Source organism: Eriocheir sinensis, chromosome 66 (assembly GCF_024679095.1).
Source record: "Eriocheir sinensis breed Jianghai 21 chromosome 66, ASM2467909v1, whole genome shotgun sequence".
Taxonomy (NCBI): Eukaryota; Metazoa; Arthropoda; class Malacostraca; order Decapoda; family Varunidae; genus Eriocheir; species Eriocheir sinensis.
Window position 1 is genome coordinate 3,012,169 of NC_066574.1, and position 15,636 is coordinate 3,027,804.

At 41.7% G+C, this 15,636-nt stretch overlaps 1 protein-coding gene and 1 long non-coding RNA gene across 3 annotated transcripts in view; one reads left to right on the forward strand and one right to left on the reverse strand.

Annotated features, from left to right (window-relative positions):
• LOC126987726 (trehalase-like) overlaps window positions 1–11,741 on the forward strand; it is an 87,731-nt gene extending 75,990 nt beyond the window's left edge. Inside the window, exons 5-13 of one of the 2 annotated variants that reach the window (XM_050844967.1) lie at window positions 1,154–1,327; window positions 2,015–2,239; window positions 2,879–3,019; window positions 3,312–3,445; window positions 4,466–4,606; window positions 5,596–5,827; window positions 6,058–6,183; window positions 6,920–7,124; window positions 7,861–11,741. In XM_050844967.1, coding sequence (XP_050700924.1) covers window positions 1,154–1,327; window positions 2,015–2,239; window positions 2,879–3,019; window positions 3,312–3,445; window positions 4,466–4,606; window positions 5,596–5,827; window positions 6,058–6,183; window positions 6,920–7,124; window positions 7,861–8,079 — 1,597 coding nt within the window. In that variant the 3' untranslated portion in view covers window positions 8,080–11,741. The remainder of the gene's footprint in view (window positions 1–1,153; window positions 1,328–2,014; window positions 2,240–2,878; window positions 3,020–3,311; window positions 3,446–4,465; window positions 4,607–5,595; window positions 5,828–6,057; window positions 6,184–6,919; window positions 7,125–7,860) is intronic. The other variant, XM_050844968.1, reaches the window with a different exon arrangement.
• LOC126987728 (uncharacterized) lies at window positions 9,000–14,852 on the reverse strand. The gene is made up of 2 exons (XR_007741125.1): window positions 14,603–14,852; window positions 9,000–14,456 (listed from the first exon to the last, which is right to left on the reverse strand). It is a non-coding gene; the product is annotated as an uncharacterized LOC126987728 (long non-coding RNA).
• Window positions 14,853–15,636: the final 784 nt, after the last annotated feature.

The following is a 15,636-nucleotide window of genomic DNA, read 5'->3' on the forward strand; positions in this document are numbered from 1 at the left end:
GCCTTGCATTCACCCGACAGAATATAGATGATTGAACCCCTTGGACGAAGCCTTGCATTCACCCGATAGAATATAGATGATTGAACCCCTTGGACGAAGCCTTGAATTCACCCGACAGAATATAGATGATTGAACCCCTTGGACGAAGCCTTGCATTCACCCTACAGACAGACAGGCCGGCCGATCTTATGCCAAGGCTGTTTTCTTATATTCATCCATTTCAGTTTTTTTTTTTTTAATTAGGTGTCTTTGGTGTTTATTTCTTCGTTTTCGTTTATTTTATTCATTTATTCATTCTTATTTTGTTTCGAGTTTTTGTAATGTTAGGTTTTATTCAGTTTTCTTTCCTCTATCCCATTTTCTTTCTTTTTTTTTTATATACCTTTAGTTCCATTTTTTTATCTTCTATTTTACATTTTTTTCTCTTCACTCTTGTTTTGTTTCCATGTTGTTGAATGTTACGTGTGCCCAGTTTTGTTTTGTTTTTCTTTTCCATTTTTCTGTATTTGCAATTTCCATTATGTATGTGACACGTGAGAGAGAAATATTGCCTTGTACATGTATAGCCTACTCTCTCTCTCTCTCTCTCTCTCTCTCTCTCTCTCTCTCTCTCTCCCCTTTTTTTCTTTTCCTCTCTTCTGTAGGGGCCGTATTCTCAGGCGCTTCAGTAGCCTCCCACATCAACCATTTCCAAAGGCCAAAATGTAGATCAATCGGGTTCTCATGAGCGTTCCTTTAGGTTCATGGTACAGAGGAAAGGTCAGACTACCACTAGGGCCATAAAACTACCCCTGGAAATGCCTCAAACCACTATGAAAGCCTTGTCAAATATGTAAACAGTAATTGGGCGACGAAAGCTTCAAGGGTCATATCCTTATACCTTCCGATTCCCAAGCACATACATTTAACAAGGCTTTAGTGGGATTTGCAGGCATATCCATGGGTAGTTTTATGACCCTGGTGGTAGTCTGACCCTTCCTCTGTACCGTGAACGTAAAGAAACACCCATGGAGACGCGTTTGACCTCTTATTTTGCCTTTAAAATTGATGGATGCAGGAGAAGGGAGCGTCTGACCCCAAACCACCAGACCAATAAACCCTTCACCCAACACTCAAACTAACTTAACCTTCCCTCCCTCTCTCTCTCGTCCAGGCCCGCCTTCCTGAACAAAATCGTGCACCCAGACCTGCAGGAGTGGGGCAAGAAGCTGAACGCCATGTGGAAGAAGCTGGCCCGCAAGATCTCGACCACGGTTAAGGACGAGCCCGAGAAACACTCCCAGATCTACGTGCCCAACCCCGTCATCGTGCCCGGCGGGAGGTTCAGGTGAGGGAGAGAGATAGACATAAATAGATAGATAGATAGGAAGATAGAAAGACAAACAAAAAATCCCCAGCGTAATCAGGAAATATTGCGGTAGGACGTAAAGAAAGGAAGGAATATATATTTTTTTTACAGCAAAGGAGGCAGCACAAGGGCACACAAAAAAAGGAAACAATAAAAAAAAGCCCGCTACTCGCTGCTCCTGAAAAAAAATGGATGCATAGTTTTTGGAAGGAGAAAGAGGAGGGAAAGATAGATAGATTGAGAGAGGAATGGAGGATGGGGGGGGGGGGGGGTAATGTAAAGGAATGGAGGAGGGAGCTTCTGCGAGGGGAGAATCTTGAAATATGTATGAAAAGAAAATTGCTCGTGAAACTTGGAATGAAAAATGAACCCAAGATAAACTGAGAGAGAGAGAGAGAGAGAGAGAGAGAGAGAGAGAGAGAGAGAGAGAGAGAGAGAGAGAGAGAATTGATATATACAAAATTGACCTCTCTTTCGGCCACCTCTTTTGATTTTTTTTTTGTAGGAGCAGCGAGTAGCGGGCTTTTTTTTTATTATTGTTTCCTTTTTTTGTGCCTTGAGCTGTCTCCTTTGTTGTAAAAAAAAAAAAAAAAGGAAAAGAAGGAATGGGATGAGAGAGATAGTAAGAGAGGTTGACATTTCCTAACCTGTCTTTCTCACCTTCAGGGAATTCTACTACTGGGACTCCTACTGGACCATTGAGGGGCTGCTGCTCTCCGAAATGAACCACACTGTGAAGGGCATGCTGGAGAACTTCCTCATGATGGTCAACAACTACACGATGGTGCCCAATGGCGGCCGCACCTACTACACCCGCAGGAGCCAGCCACCCTACCTCATCCCCATGTTCAAGCTCTACATGGACCACTTTGACGACCACGCCTTCCTCACGTTAGTATTCTCAGACCCTTCCGCCTCTCACATCAACTATCCCCAAAGGCCAAAAGGAGATCAGTCTGGCATTAGAGCCGATTTCACAGTCCAACACAGTGTCTTCGTAGCAGCCCGAACCAAACTATAGAATCCCATACAATCGAAAATGGTGAGGTCTTCGATGCCACAAGACTTTTCCTGTATAGTTTCATCAAATTTGTGAACTTAAATACAAACACTAGACACTATACAAGGAAATTTCGAAGGCTCTGGTATTGGTTTGGGAGCTTACTAACCCATCATGGGGAACTGTAAAACTGGCCCTTAGTGTGTTTTCCAGATTCATGGTACAGAAGGAGGGTCAAACTACAACTAGGCTCATAAAACTACCTACCCATGGAAGAGCCCACAAGTTATACGATAGCCTTATTAAATGTGTGTGTGCTTAGGCGACGCAATGTTTAAGAATATGACCCTCCCAAATCAACTACTTCCAGAGGCCAAAAAGGAGATCAGTCTGGTTTTGGTGTATGTTTCTTTAGGTTCATGATACAGAAGAAGGGTCAAACTACCACCAGGGTGATAAGATTACCGATGGATAAAGTTCGTTGGTTCTAGTGTCACACATAGATCATCGTGTGCCTTCGTCTTCCACAGTGAAAACATTGAGCTGCTGGAGAAGGAGTTCCTCTTCTGGCACAACAACCGCTCAGTGCAGGTGCAGGACAGGAAGGGCATGCCGCACCACGTGGCCCAGTACAGGGTGGAAGTGGGAGAGCCCAGGCCGGAATCATGGAGGTAAGGGTTGAAATATTAGAGAGGGGTCCCTTTTTTGTACTATATTCCAATCTGTTTCCTTTCTTCTGTTATTTTTCCATCCCTTTCCTTTTGGTCTCTCTTTGCCTTTCAATCTCAAATTATTCCATGCCTGTCTTGTTTTCTCTGTTGATGTCTCCCTATGAAACTACCATTAGTACCACACGGAGAACGAACTGGCCACTGTAAATTCCAAACTATATATCTCTTGAGTAGCAAATGAATCTGAGAGAACATCGGGAACAAACATGATGAATTATCCTTTTTTGCCCAGGGAGGACTACCATCTGGCAGAAAACTTGAGAACCGAGGAAGAGAAGCAGGAGCTGTACGTGGAACTCAAGTCTGGGGCAGAGAGCGGCTGGGACTACTCCACTCGCTGGTTCGTCAACAACAACACTAACAAAGGTGAGTTCCGAAGCATACTGGCATTCACTAACCCAAGTGACCTCAGCCGACACTCAGCATCCCTGGACCCACCCATGACCTCTGCGGCGAGCCTGCAACACAAGGAGCTGTTAGTGCATGAGGAACCACAGCTGGAGCCTTCCTGTGTTCATGTTGTGTGAAGTCCTGTTGCATGTGGGACCTTGTGTTGCACGGGATAGGAGTCGAGTCGCAGGATCTGTCTCGTCTGGGCTGTCGGGGAAGCTTTGTGTTGAGTGTGGAGGGCACGTGTTGCATGTTGAACCTGTGTGTAGATTTCGTGGATGTGTCTCTAACATATAACACTTGAATGACCTCACTCACTCTGGTTGTAAAGTCTTCATACATTCTATTCCGTTTTGATTTCACGATACATCCTCAGTTTTGTTTGAATATTCATGGTAAATCTTCTTCCACAAAACAGTCATTTAAAGACCTGTATCAAACATTATAGGCAACTTTTTTATCATGGTTAATAAGTAAAGAAAAGAAGCTCAGATCCCCAAACACACCCATTTCAAAGACGTACAGAACTACTCTCATAGTCTTTAAAAGAAATGTTAAGTATTCCATGTTGCCTGTACACTCAAAACTACCAATATTTTCTCCTGCAGACAAATACTGTACTCTATCATTATTCTTCTCAGTAAAAAATAATATATGTATGGTGCTACTTACATTTCATATGGACATTTCTTCTTATGTATTTTTTTAGTAGAATCATAGTAAACCATTTGTTCATTTTTCATTATTTTTCAAGCTTATGTGTGGGATTTTCTTTGGTTGGGCTATAGTAGACACTGTTGGACATTGCACATACATAGCCACTGTAAATACCAATGCTCTCAGTAACCTGTAAATAAACATAATCACGAACATTTCTCACACGTCTGCTTGTGTGTGTGTGTATGTTCTAACCAGTTGTGGCCAAGGCTCACTCTCTAGCCCTCCATCCCTCTCTCCTCCTCCCTCTCACCCTCTCCCTGCCTGCACTCCTTACAGTTGGCGTGTACATTCTAACCCTTTACCTCGCCTGTCGGTATGCGGTTCGCAGCAAGTCCTCTATACTGATATTGCTGTTAGTGATGGCCGGGGCTTATCAGGTGGAGAAGAACCTTACTGGCGGGATACTGAAGAACAGTGGTGAGGCATCTGTTGTCATGTTGTGCTTGGTACCGTGGACACTTCAGCGACCAGCAGGTTGTCTGGTGTGGGCAAGGCATTGATTGCTTTGTTAGGTGTTTGAAGAAGTCAGTCAGTCAGTGTGTGCAGTTGTTGAAGCCTCATCATCTTCACGGACTGTCCTCGTGTTGTTTTGATTGCTTAATTAACTATTTTTTGGCTGGTATTCCTGCTATTGTTCATTATATTTCAGACAATAGCATGACATGAGCTTATCTTCTAAAAGAGTTTATTTTCTATACAATTTTAATTTTCTATGTTATTTTCTCTTTCATTTTTTCTTTTTATGAAGACTCAGCACATCAGTATTCACTTCTGTTTACGCCAACTCTTGATTTATATGTTGAAATCTGTGATGGTTTCATGTTTGTTTCAAGAAAATAGCTTTATAAGAAGCAACTGCCTTCCTCTTGGCCTCCAAAATGGTGACTCATATCACCATCTTGAAACTTACTACCTTGCTCTGCACACTTAATACATACCCATTAAATATACTCTATTCATTACCATTTTGATTATTATGATGATTTTAGTGTCTGATTATGATAACATATTCCTATTGTCATGACCTGCCCAATGCAAAATAACATCAATAATTCCACAGCTGCCACCAGTCTGACACAAGCATCTTCTCATTTCTCTCATTTTGAAACACATGAGAATGCATCTAAAAACCTGATCCCAATGTGATACTTATAGTGACATTCAGTGGCATAGCTAACTGAGAGGGGCCATAGGAGCCTTGTGCACTGTTCAGACTTTTGCCTTTCTGATGTCTGCTCCTGTCTCAAAGTTGTGTAGTTTTTGTTTGCCTTGTGAGCAGAATATGTATCAAGGTGGCTGGTATACCTGAGAATAATGTGGAAATACTCTGCCTCTCCAGTTAGAAGGGAATCTGCTATGCCACTGATGATGTAACCAGAGAGGCTGATTTTTGTGTGTACTTGCAGGCACAATGAAGGACGTAAACGTTACCTCGATCGTACCAGTGGACCTGAACAGTCTCCTCTGCATGAACGCCCGAACCCTCAGCAGCTTCTACGGCCGCCTAGGGAACACTGAGAAGCGGAATCATTACGCTAACCTTGCTGATGCCAAGAATAAGACCATGAACAGCATTTTCTGGGACCAGACGGATGGGGTTTGGTATGACTACGACCTAAATACCAAAAGCAGGAGGAGGTTGGTATTATCGACACTATGAAAGGGTGGTTGCATTTTATAAAAGAATTTGACAAGATTATTATTACAGGAGTTAATCATATCAGTATACTATGGTCAGGCAGCCTTTGTAGCTTTATGTTGCTGGGCCTATGGTAACAATCAGTCATGTTTGGAAATCAATAAAAAGAATAAACATTGGTATTGGAAATTGATTGAATAATTTTATTTTACTTTTTACTCCTTCTTAGGTACTTCTACATGTCCAACCTTCACCCCATATGGAGCGGCTGCTATGGCCTCGAGGTTTCCCGGGCACGCACCATGGAGAAGGTGATCAACTACCTCAAGAACAAGGGCGTCTTAGATTACATTGGGTATGTCACTTTGTTTCTATGCTTGTACGTATTGCCCACTCAGCTGTACCACTAATCAAGGTTATTAGGCCACTCAAAATCAATGCAATAATTTTTGTGATCCTTTCAACTCTACTTCTGTTCATCTCTTCTGAAATCTGGGTGAAAATTGCTTGTGGTGTGTAACATATAAAAATCCCTATAATGTGAAGCAATATGTGTGTAGTAAGGTGAAGTATGTGTGGAAATCTTACACAAAGTTTCGAGGAGTGTGACAGGACCACATGAGCCTGGTTTGGATGCAGTCCTTACGTGTACAGAAGCAATACAAAACATGGCTATCTACTTGTATTAGGTTAAACAACAGCAGCTCAAGGAAATCAATGAAATAGGAAACTGCAACATTACTCAAATAATCTTGACATCTACATTTTAACCTGGTAGCAGCGACGGACCAAATTTGTGGCTTTACCATGTAGCAGCGACGGGCCAAATTTGTGCCATGATTTAAACCCCAAAAAATAGGTGATACATAATCTGATCACAAATTCTTTGATATATATTATGAAATGGTTTGTGTGAGGGGTGATTTTTTCTCATTTTTCTCGCTTGGAGGGACCATTAAGAAACATGATCCCCGCTGCTACCGGGTTAAGAAGACAATGCCATGAGTGAAATGTGAACTTGCAACTTTTATGTTACAAGCTCAGCACCATGCAGTGAAGACACCTAACCCCCTACACCTTTCTTTTCCTAGTGGAGTGCCCACCTCCATGGAAGACAGCGGTCAGCAGTGGGACTTCCCTAACGCCTGGGCACCACTGCAGCACCTCATCATCATGGGGCTGTACGAGGCACGCAACATCCACCACGCTGTTGAGGAGCTTTCCTTTGATCTGGCAGAGAAGTGGATCAGGAGCAACTGGAAAGGTTACCAAGAGCTGAATGCCATGTTTGAAAAGGTATGAAAGTTTATCTCCATTACTGGACTTTTGTACAGCACTATTTTTATTTATAACACCTTATGTTGTGTAGAGGAATGCTCCATTGAGGTGTGGAAGTTGCTATTTCTCATTCCCATCTACTTAGAAAATGATGGCTGGGAATTTGCTGTACAACATTGGAGACTAGGAATATTTCTGAAACAAAATCAGAGTATAGTTGTCCAAGGCCAAAGCTGAGCTGTAAATATTTGTACTGTGAGTGACTATGTAGACCAATCAGTCATATGCATCACTCAGCGTTATCATACCACAGGATGAGCCATTCTCTTGAGAGTCTAGATAGATTGACTATAATCAGGACTGTTGCTGCTGCAAACATTACATTTTCCTTTTAAATGGGCATTCAAATTGAGTTACTTCAGTACTTCCCATTTGAAACCGTCATATATTCTTCCAGTTTACTTCCATTTTTCATCATTTGGTGATGCTAGCAATATTATCTGCTATTTTTTTTTCAGCCAGTATTGCCATCTGTTAACTGGACAAAGTACATGAAAAATCCATAAAGCCCCATCTACACATGTTTTTACATCAACAGTACTAACAGATAGCCCTCAGAAGCAGTTTCAATAACTTACATTTACGGAGTTAAAAATGTGCCTCTTGCTGCAATGATAATAATTTTTTTATTCAAGTTGGTGTATTTGTGTAGTCACCACCTGTCCAGAAGACTAAGTGTAACTTTGTGTTGCAGTACAATGTGTCGGTGGTGGGCAAGGCCGGAGGTGGAGGTGAGTATGACGTTCAGGACGGCTTTGGCTGGAGCAACGGTGTGGCCATGCGCCTCCTGGACCTGTTTGGGGACCGCCTCACCCCTGCCGAGGGAAGCTCTGCTGCCTCACCAACTCTGTCTTTAGTGCTGGGGCTTATGATGGCTTTACTCTCCCTTGGTGTTCGGTCACAATTCTTTTAACTCATTTTACATGTTAATTTTGGTGGTCCATTTTATACCATTCAGTCAGCTGAACAAGACTCCACATGCTGCTAAATGTGAATACTGTTGAGGCTGCTGTGTCAGTGTGGCGGGATGCTCAGCATGCTGCCTCAATTATTGATGATTGTTGTGCATGTTTATGTTAGAGTCAGGGGAGAGTTTTCCTAAATCCTTCTCTAGTGTTCATAGTGGAAACCTTTCTTCCTCATAAAATAGCACTGTATTTGTGGGTATGTGTCCTAATGTGATGTATTTAGGGTTTTATATTACACATTTTTAAAGGAATACTTCAGCCCCAGCTTAGTAGTCTGTTGGGAAAACGACTTGTGCATTCTTGCATCCCCACGCCTGAGTTGTATAAGTTACCTTTTCTAGAGTCTATCTTAAGCAGCTCTCTTCATGCAGGGACCTGCAACACAAAACTCTAGGTCCCTTCCAACATGCACCCCATCAGAAGTGCAATGATAGGCCTACATCACAGATGATAAATTTTATACTGACGGGATGGAAGAAGGCACTTTCTCTTGTAGATTTTTTAAAGTATTTATTTTAGTTATGAGTTTGATCAATTTTAAAACTACCCACAACTTAGTCAGTGATGGAAGGTGTGTCAGTATACAGCCACAGTCTGACACAGTAAGACTACTTGGGGTGCTGTGCTCCTGTTTGAGTTATGGGTTAGTTCTGAGATACCCTTTACCCCACCCTGCACAGGCAAGAACACACTTCATGATGATTATTTTTTTCTCTACTGCTGAATTATAGTTTTGAAAATATGAAGGGGAACTGATAAAAATGAAGACTTTGAGCTAAATCAGTGAAGACTTGCCAAGACTAAGTGAAGAACATGTCAAGTGGCACCCAAACAGTAGCACAGGCAATATTTATTTATTTATTTATATATATATTTTTTACTTTGATACTTTACTGAGGCAGCTTCCCTCACCAACCCTTTAGCATTCCTCAGCCACAAGGTGCACTTTCAAAGTTTCCTTCCATCTTACGAGACTTGGTCCAGAGTCTCGGGATAGCACAGCACTGACGTAGTGGTGGTGAGAGTCTCTAGGGGCAGAGGCTCAGGGAGAGGTTAACTTGTGTGTTAGTGGTGTGGGTGTCCCAAGCTTGAGCCTTGGGACAGCACAGCATAAGTGTTGGGGTGAAGGTCATGAGCCAGTCAGATAATGGTGCTTCTTGCACTCATGAGGGAGGACAGAAAGCATTAGCTTGCAAGTCAGTCATTTTAAGTACATTTCTATTTGATTAGTATGTAAATGTTTCATGTGTATATGATGTTAATAAATTTTATGTATGCCCCACGTGTAGCACCTTTAAGTAGTTTTGTATTAATTTAGATCAAGAAGGAATATTACCGAATATGCCCATTTAATGCGTACTAACAATCGACTTTCATTTTGAAGTGCTTCACTCTTTGCTGTTGTTCAGGCCAATGTTCTCTTCACCATCTACCTTCAGTTTTAATGATACTCAGATTGCCAACTCTGCATTATTAGCGCTGCCAATGTATCATGATTACACGCAAGGTTTGAGTATTTTTTTTTTATCTCTGGATGTATAATACTACTTGCTTTTATATTCATAATTCCTTCTGAGGGTGATCTATGTGAACAGTGTATGCTCTGCTGTGTTAAGATTAAGGTGGCTCTAAGACAATGGACAAGTCATTAAGTAGTTAAGAAGCAAAGCATCGCCATGGCCTCCCTGAGTGGCATGGGATGTGTCTAGTCCATGTGATCTTCATTACTCCGCTGCTGCAGCTATCTTACTCTGCAATGGATATTTTTTTTACATCTCATTTTTTTATTAATGAATGCAAAGGAGTGAAACAGCTCAGCGTGATACCACTGGATGTGGCAGATTTGTTTGCATCCTTCATTACCAAAGAGTCACTGTCACATAGATAGTTAAATCCATAGCTAACATCTGTAGTAACCCCTCTCAGAAGGTCCCTAATCAAACATAGGTCAACATAGGTCACTCTTCCTTGTGATAATTGATTAAGTAGACTCACTCTCACCAGCCTCAAAGCCTGGCCTTGAGGCATGGTGAGAGGATTGCCAAAGAACAGTTAATTGGGAGGAGTCTTTCTTATTCTTACACTTAAAAGATCAATCAGTCATTTAGCTAATTCCAGAGTCCTTTTATTTAGTTTTTATTTCATCTAATTTTATTTATTGTTGTTTTGGTTTTTATCTGGTAGTGTACTGAGAGAACTTATTAACGATGAGTGTATGTGTATTGTTGAATAGGTTCAGTTAGAAGGTTTGCATTGTTTTCAGTATTACTTTCTGTTGAGGAAAGCTATACTTGAGAATGTGTTGTGATATAATTATTAGCTGTAACAGTCTTACTTTAACCTGTATCTTCTAGGCTAGTTAGTGGCAGTTTACTTCAGTCTTGAGGTCATCCCACTTCAGTCCTGTTCAGATTGCTGAGATCCCTGATTGCTGTGTTTATTCTTTACTGTTGTATTATTATTGCTGTAATCCAAAGAAGCTCCAATAATGCTGAGATTATAATTGGTAGCATAACATGTATAAATAAGCACTTCATGAACCCACTCCTTGGAGCTTTCCTGGTCACTAGTGAAGGTTACAAGTGCACTACACCAAGTGAGTGTCTCACCCTGAAAAATAAATATATAAACTTCAACAAAACTCTACTGTAGTCAGCATCTGTGAACTTTGGTAGTGTGTTTTGAACTGCACTGTTTTATATCACTGAGGTGGCATTAATCTTAACATTGAATTTAATTGTGATATTTTAGTGGGAATTACATTTCTAAGCTTATAAGATAGTAGAGAGGCTCTGGATAGGAGATGTTGCAAGTTAAATTGTGCTGCTTTGTTACTAACAAAATCAAAAACTAAGACTTTACATCTTCATCACTAATCTAGCTTTCCTCAACTTCTGAACTTGCTTCACACTTAAACCCACCTTTGGACTTCCACAATGAACTTTGATGGATATGGCTTCAGTGTTCAAACAGATTATCTAACCTGCACAATTTGATTTTGAACTTTCTCCAATGAGTCTGGCTGTGTTAGTTTCCTGTACATTATAAACCAACTTCAAGTATTGTGGTCGTGACATCACTGGGGGAGCAGCAGGGAGCACCCCTCGGGCACCCCTGGATGGGGGGTACTCAGGCACCCCCTGGAGGGAGGGTATGAGATGCAGCTTCATGCCTGGTGTTCCAGTTATAAGCCTCAACTAAAGACTCCAGCACTGCTGAAGAATTAAAGAAATTCTGAATCTTATTTCTATAGTTAACTGTGCATTATTATTTGCTGATATATTGCTGAATTTTCTTTCTTTGAGAAACTGCTGTGAAGATTCTTCAGCCTTATAAATCTAAACTTTATGAAACTTTAAAAACAGGTAAAGTGTTTCTCTAAGTGTTGTTCAGAAGATAAACTAGACAAGGGGTTACCTCATTGCAGTTTAATTTTGTGTTCCAGACCAAATTAGGGAGTCACTTGCTGCTGCCTTAGGGAGTTGACATGATGTGCTATACTACAGTATGTAATATCAAGTTTATGTCAACTCTTATTGTATCATTATGTACTATTCCTATGTGTACACTGAAAGGAGAATGTTAGAATAAAGTCACATTTTCGGGATTGCTTAAATAATTCTCCCTAAAGAAACTATTCATCCTCAGAGAATGGTAGGAGAGATGGATGAGGATGGAGGGTAAAGGTAAAGGTTGGTGCATACGCTACAGCTGCATGCGGCTGCGATGCTCATTTCCTGCCCGTTGGTCCTTTGAGCCTGTGGTGGTAAGAACCAGTTACCCCCGGACATGGGCCAATATGAAATCCGGGATTGCCACAGTTTACCTTCCCCAGGTTTCCCCAGGTACCCATTTATCGACCAGCCCAAAAGGGAGGATGAACAGCTGGGTGAACTACACGGCAACTGCCCAGGCCAGGATTCGAACCCAGGCCTGTGGAGGGGTAGCCAGGCACTCTGACCACTAGATCATGGAGGCGTTACGGTAGGAGAGATGAATGAGGACGGAGGGTGATAGTAAGTAATTAATCATCATGATAAAAACTGAATGGGATGATGGGAATTTTAACCCCTTGACTGTGGATTTCCAACAAGAAGACATCACCAAGCTACAGGAATGGAACAAAAAGTGGCTGCTACAATTCAATGAAGAAAAATGTAAAGTCATGCTACTTGGGAGGGAATATCCAGCATACCAATACAACATGGTAAACACTCCACCATCCACCACAGAGGCAGAGAAAGAACTGGGAGTATATGTTACCAGGCTACCAATGAAAGCCAAATCTGTGCCAATTGCAGTGAATGGGTAAAGACTGCAAGTAACAAGCATCCTTTGGAGAGGCAGTGGCTGGGTGGTCAGCTTGTAGGTGCGGCATCCTGGAGGACCCGTGTTCTAGTCTTGCCTGCCACCTCAAGTTGACAATTATCACTCATCGCCGAGAGGCTTAAGACTACCCACATGCTGTCCTGAAGACCACCTATCAACCTGGACTGTAAATTAACTCTCTAAATAGGGTAAAAAATGAACTACGTGGGACAGAATGAGCCAAGCAGGATGGCATCGAGAACAGACAGAAGATTTTAATGAGAACTGGTAACAGATGGACAACCAAAGTAACAGAGTGGATTGTAGAGGATGGGATAGACAAAGACCAGATGGATATGTGAAATTAGAGGATTTGCCAGAACAGGATGAAGTACAATCAGAAAGAGTGGTGCAGAGTGTTGAGAAAGGCCTTCCTACAGTGACCTAGTAATGGCTGAATATGATGAGGATGAGGCGGCTGTGGAATTCAGGACAAGGTAAGCAAAAAAGTAATCAACAGGTGAGAAAATTATGATATAAGATTCATTACCATTATCAAAGCACATATTGTTGGTAATTCTACATGAGTTTTGATATTTATCCTGTTTTCTATAATTTTTAAGAGGTTTGAAAGGTTTGACAGACAGATCAAACCTTTCAAACCTCTTAAAAAAAAGGGAAGGGTCAGAAGACCACCTGTGAAGTGGATCAATAGGGTGAGCGAGTATTGGAATGAGAGAGTAAGAAGTAGCAGGATTGAGTGTGCTGAGGGAGTGCCTGAACTGGGAGAGATGGAGACACTTCTGCAGCCACCCCCTGGAGGGAAGTTCTCATGAGGGAATGGGGCATCAGAGATATAGACAGATAGATAGAAAGGTTTGAAGGAATGTGTCTTACTTAAAGGGTCGTATTTTAAAACATTTCGTTGCCCAAGTTCACATATTTGACATGGCTTTTGTAGGAGCTGTAGGCCTTTCCAGGGGTAGTTTTATGACCCTGGTGGTAGTTTGACCCTTCTTCTGTGCCATGAACCTTAAAAAACACTCATGAAAACAGATTGATCCCCTCTTTGACCTTTAGAAATAGTTGATGTGAGAAGCGATGGTGTCTTAAAATACGGCCCAAAAACACCTATTTGACAAGGCTTTCGTAGGAGTTGTAGGCATTTCCGGGAGTAGTTTTATGACCCTGTTGCTAGTTTGACCCTTCCTCTGTACTGTGAACCTGAAGAAACACTCATTAGAACCCGACTGACCCCCTCTTTGACCTTTAGAAATAGTTGATGTGTGAAGCGAAAGTGTCTTGTAATACCAACTAATATATTAAGTGCTGTAGTAGGGCAGGAGATTATACTTGCCATCTCTTGCTTTCAACTGCAATCACCTGATACCTCCAGCAAATAGAAGGCATAGTTGGTGAGTCCTCTCTGCACACAGCCTCTTCCTTCTCAAGACCATTAAAGTGCCTTCTTATGGCCCCCTTTGGTACCAGGGAAAACTTACACTCCCATGCTAAATCTCTGGACTCTCGGAGCAGGTTGAAGCTCTATTTTCTTCTGTTCTCTTTGCTTCCACTAACACAGCCTCCTCCTTCTCAAGACCATTAAAGTGCCTTCTTATGGCCCCTTTGGTACCGGGGAAAACTTGCACCCCCATGCTAAATCTCTGGACTCTCGGGGCAGGTTGAAGCTCAATTTTTTTCTGCTCCCTTTGCTTCCACTAACACAGCCTCCTCCTTCTCAAGACCATTAAAGTGCCTTCTTATGGCCCCTTTGGTACCGGGGAAAACTTGCACCCCCATGCTAAATCTCTGGACTCTCGGAGCAGGTTGAAGCTCATTTTTTTCTGCTCCCTTTGCTTCCACTAACACAGCCTCCTCCTTCTCAAGACCATTAAAGTGCCTTCTTATGGCCCCTTTGGTACCGGGGAAAACTTGCACCCACATGCTAAATCTCTCGGAGCAGGTTAATTGAAGCTCTATTTTCTTCTGTTCTCTTTGCTTCCACTAACACAGCCTCTTCCTTCTCAAGACCATTAAAGTGCCTCCTCATGGCCCCTTTGGTACCGGGGAAAACTTGCACCCACATGCTAAATCTCTGGACTCTCGGAGCAGGTTGAAGCTCGATCTATTTTCTGTTCCCTTTGCTTCCACTTACACAACCTCTTCCTTCTCAAGACCATTAAAGTGCCTCCTCATGCCCCCTTTGGTACTGGGGAAAACTTGCACCCCCATGCTAAATCTCTCTCGGGGCAGGTTGAAGCTCTATTTTCTTCTGTTCCCTTTGCTTCCACTGACTTTGTTTTCTATTTTCTTTTCTTCATTTTGGCTTATTTTGTTCTTTTCTTTTGGATTTGGCTGTTGTTGTTGTTGTTGTCCTGGAATGTGTCAGGGGCTGGTGACAGGTGGTTTGTTTACCTCGGGGGGGGGGCGGTGGAGGGGGGGGGGGGGTTGCCATGACAATAGATTCGACTTTTATTTTTCCTAGTTTGATAAGTGTTCATACTTGACGGATTTATTCATTACTTTACGCATTACACAGCATCCTAAATTTCCTTGTCCGTTGGAACATGTCTTTAATTACTGTATATATGTGGATGTGTTGGGATAAAAGGTTTAAAATTTGTAAAACCCCTCCCATATTCGACTATATTATATTATAGTGAATTTTTGTCCTATATAGTCTCCTCGTATAGGTGTCTTACTATATTTTAATTAACTCCATTATTCACACCGAAAAGCAACGTATATATATAGTAGGCCTACACTTTTCCCGTTGGTCAAATATAGCCTTTACTAGTTTCCGATGTTTCCATTTTTATTAGGCCTACAATATATATAAGATACCAATATAGCTACCGGTAGTTTTTATTGTTGTTGATGGGGTGACCCTAATAAAATATTGTTAATTGTCTGTTCAGGTGTAATTGATAGTTGACATTTTTTCCTATAACCCCAAAATTGACAACCATCCCGTTGGTCAAATATATATAGTTAATACGTGTTTCTGATGTCTTCGGGTATGGCTATTTTTTTCTACTGATGACTGTTCTGCTGATGGAAATAACAATTGACATTTTTTTCCTGTAATTCCTTCCCAAAATGCATCCGGTTGGCCAAATAGTTAATACTGGTTTCTGTTGTTTTCAGTACCAGTGGCTATTTTTTTTTTTTTTTATATTGTTGACTGTTGTGGT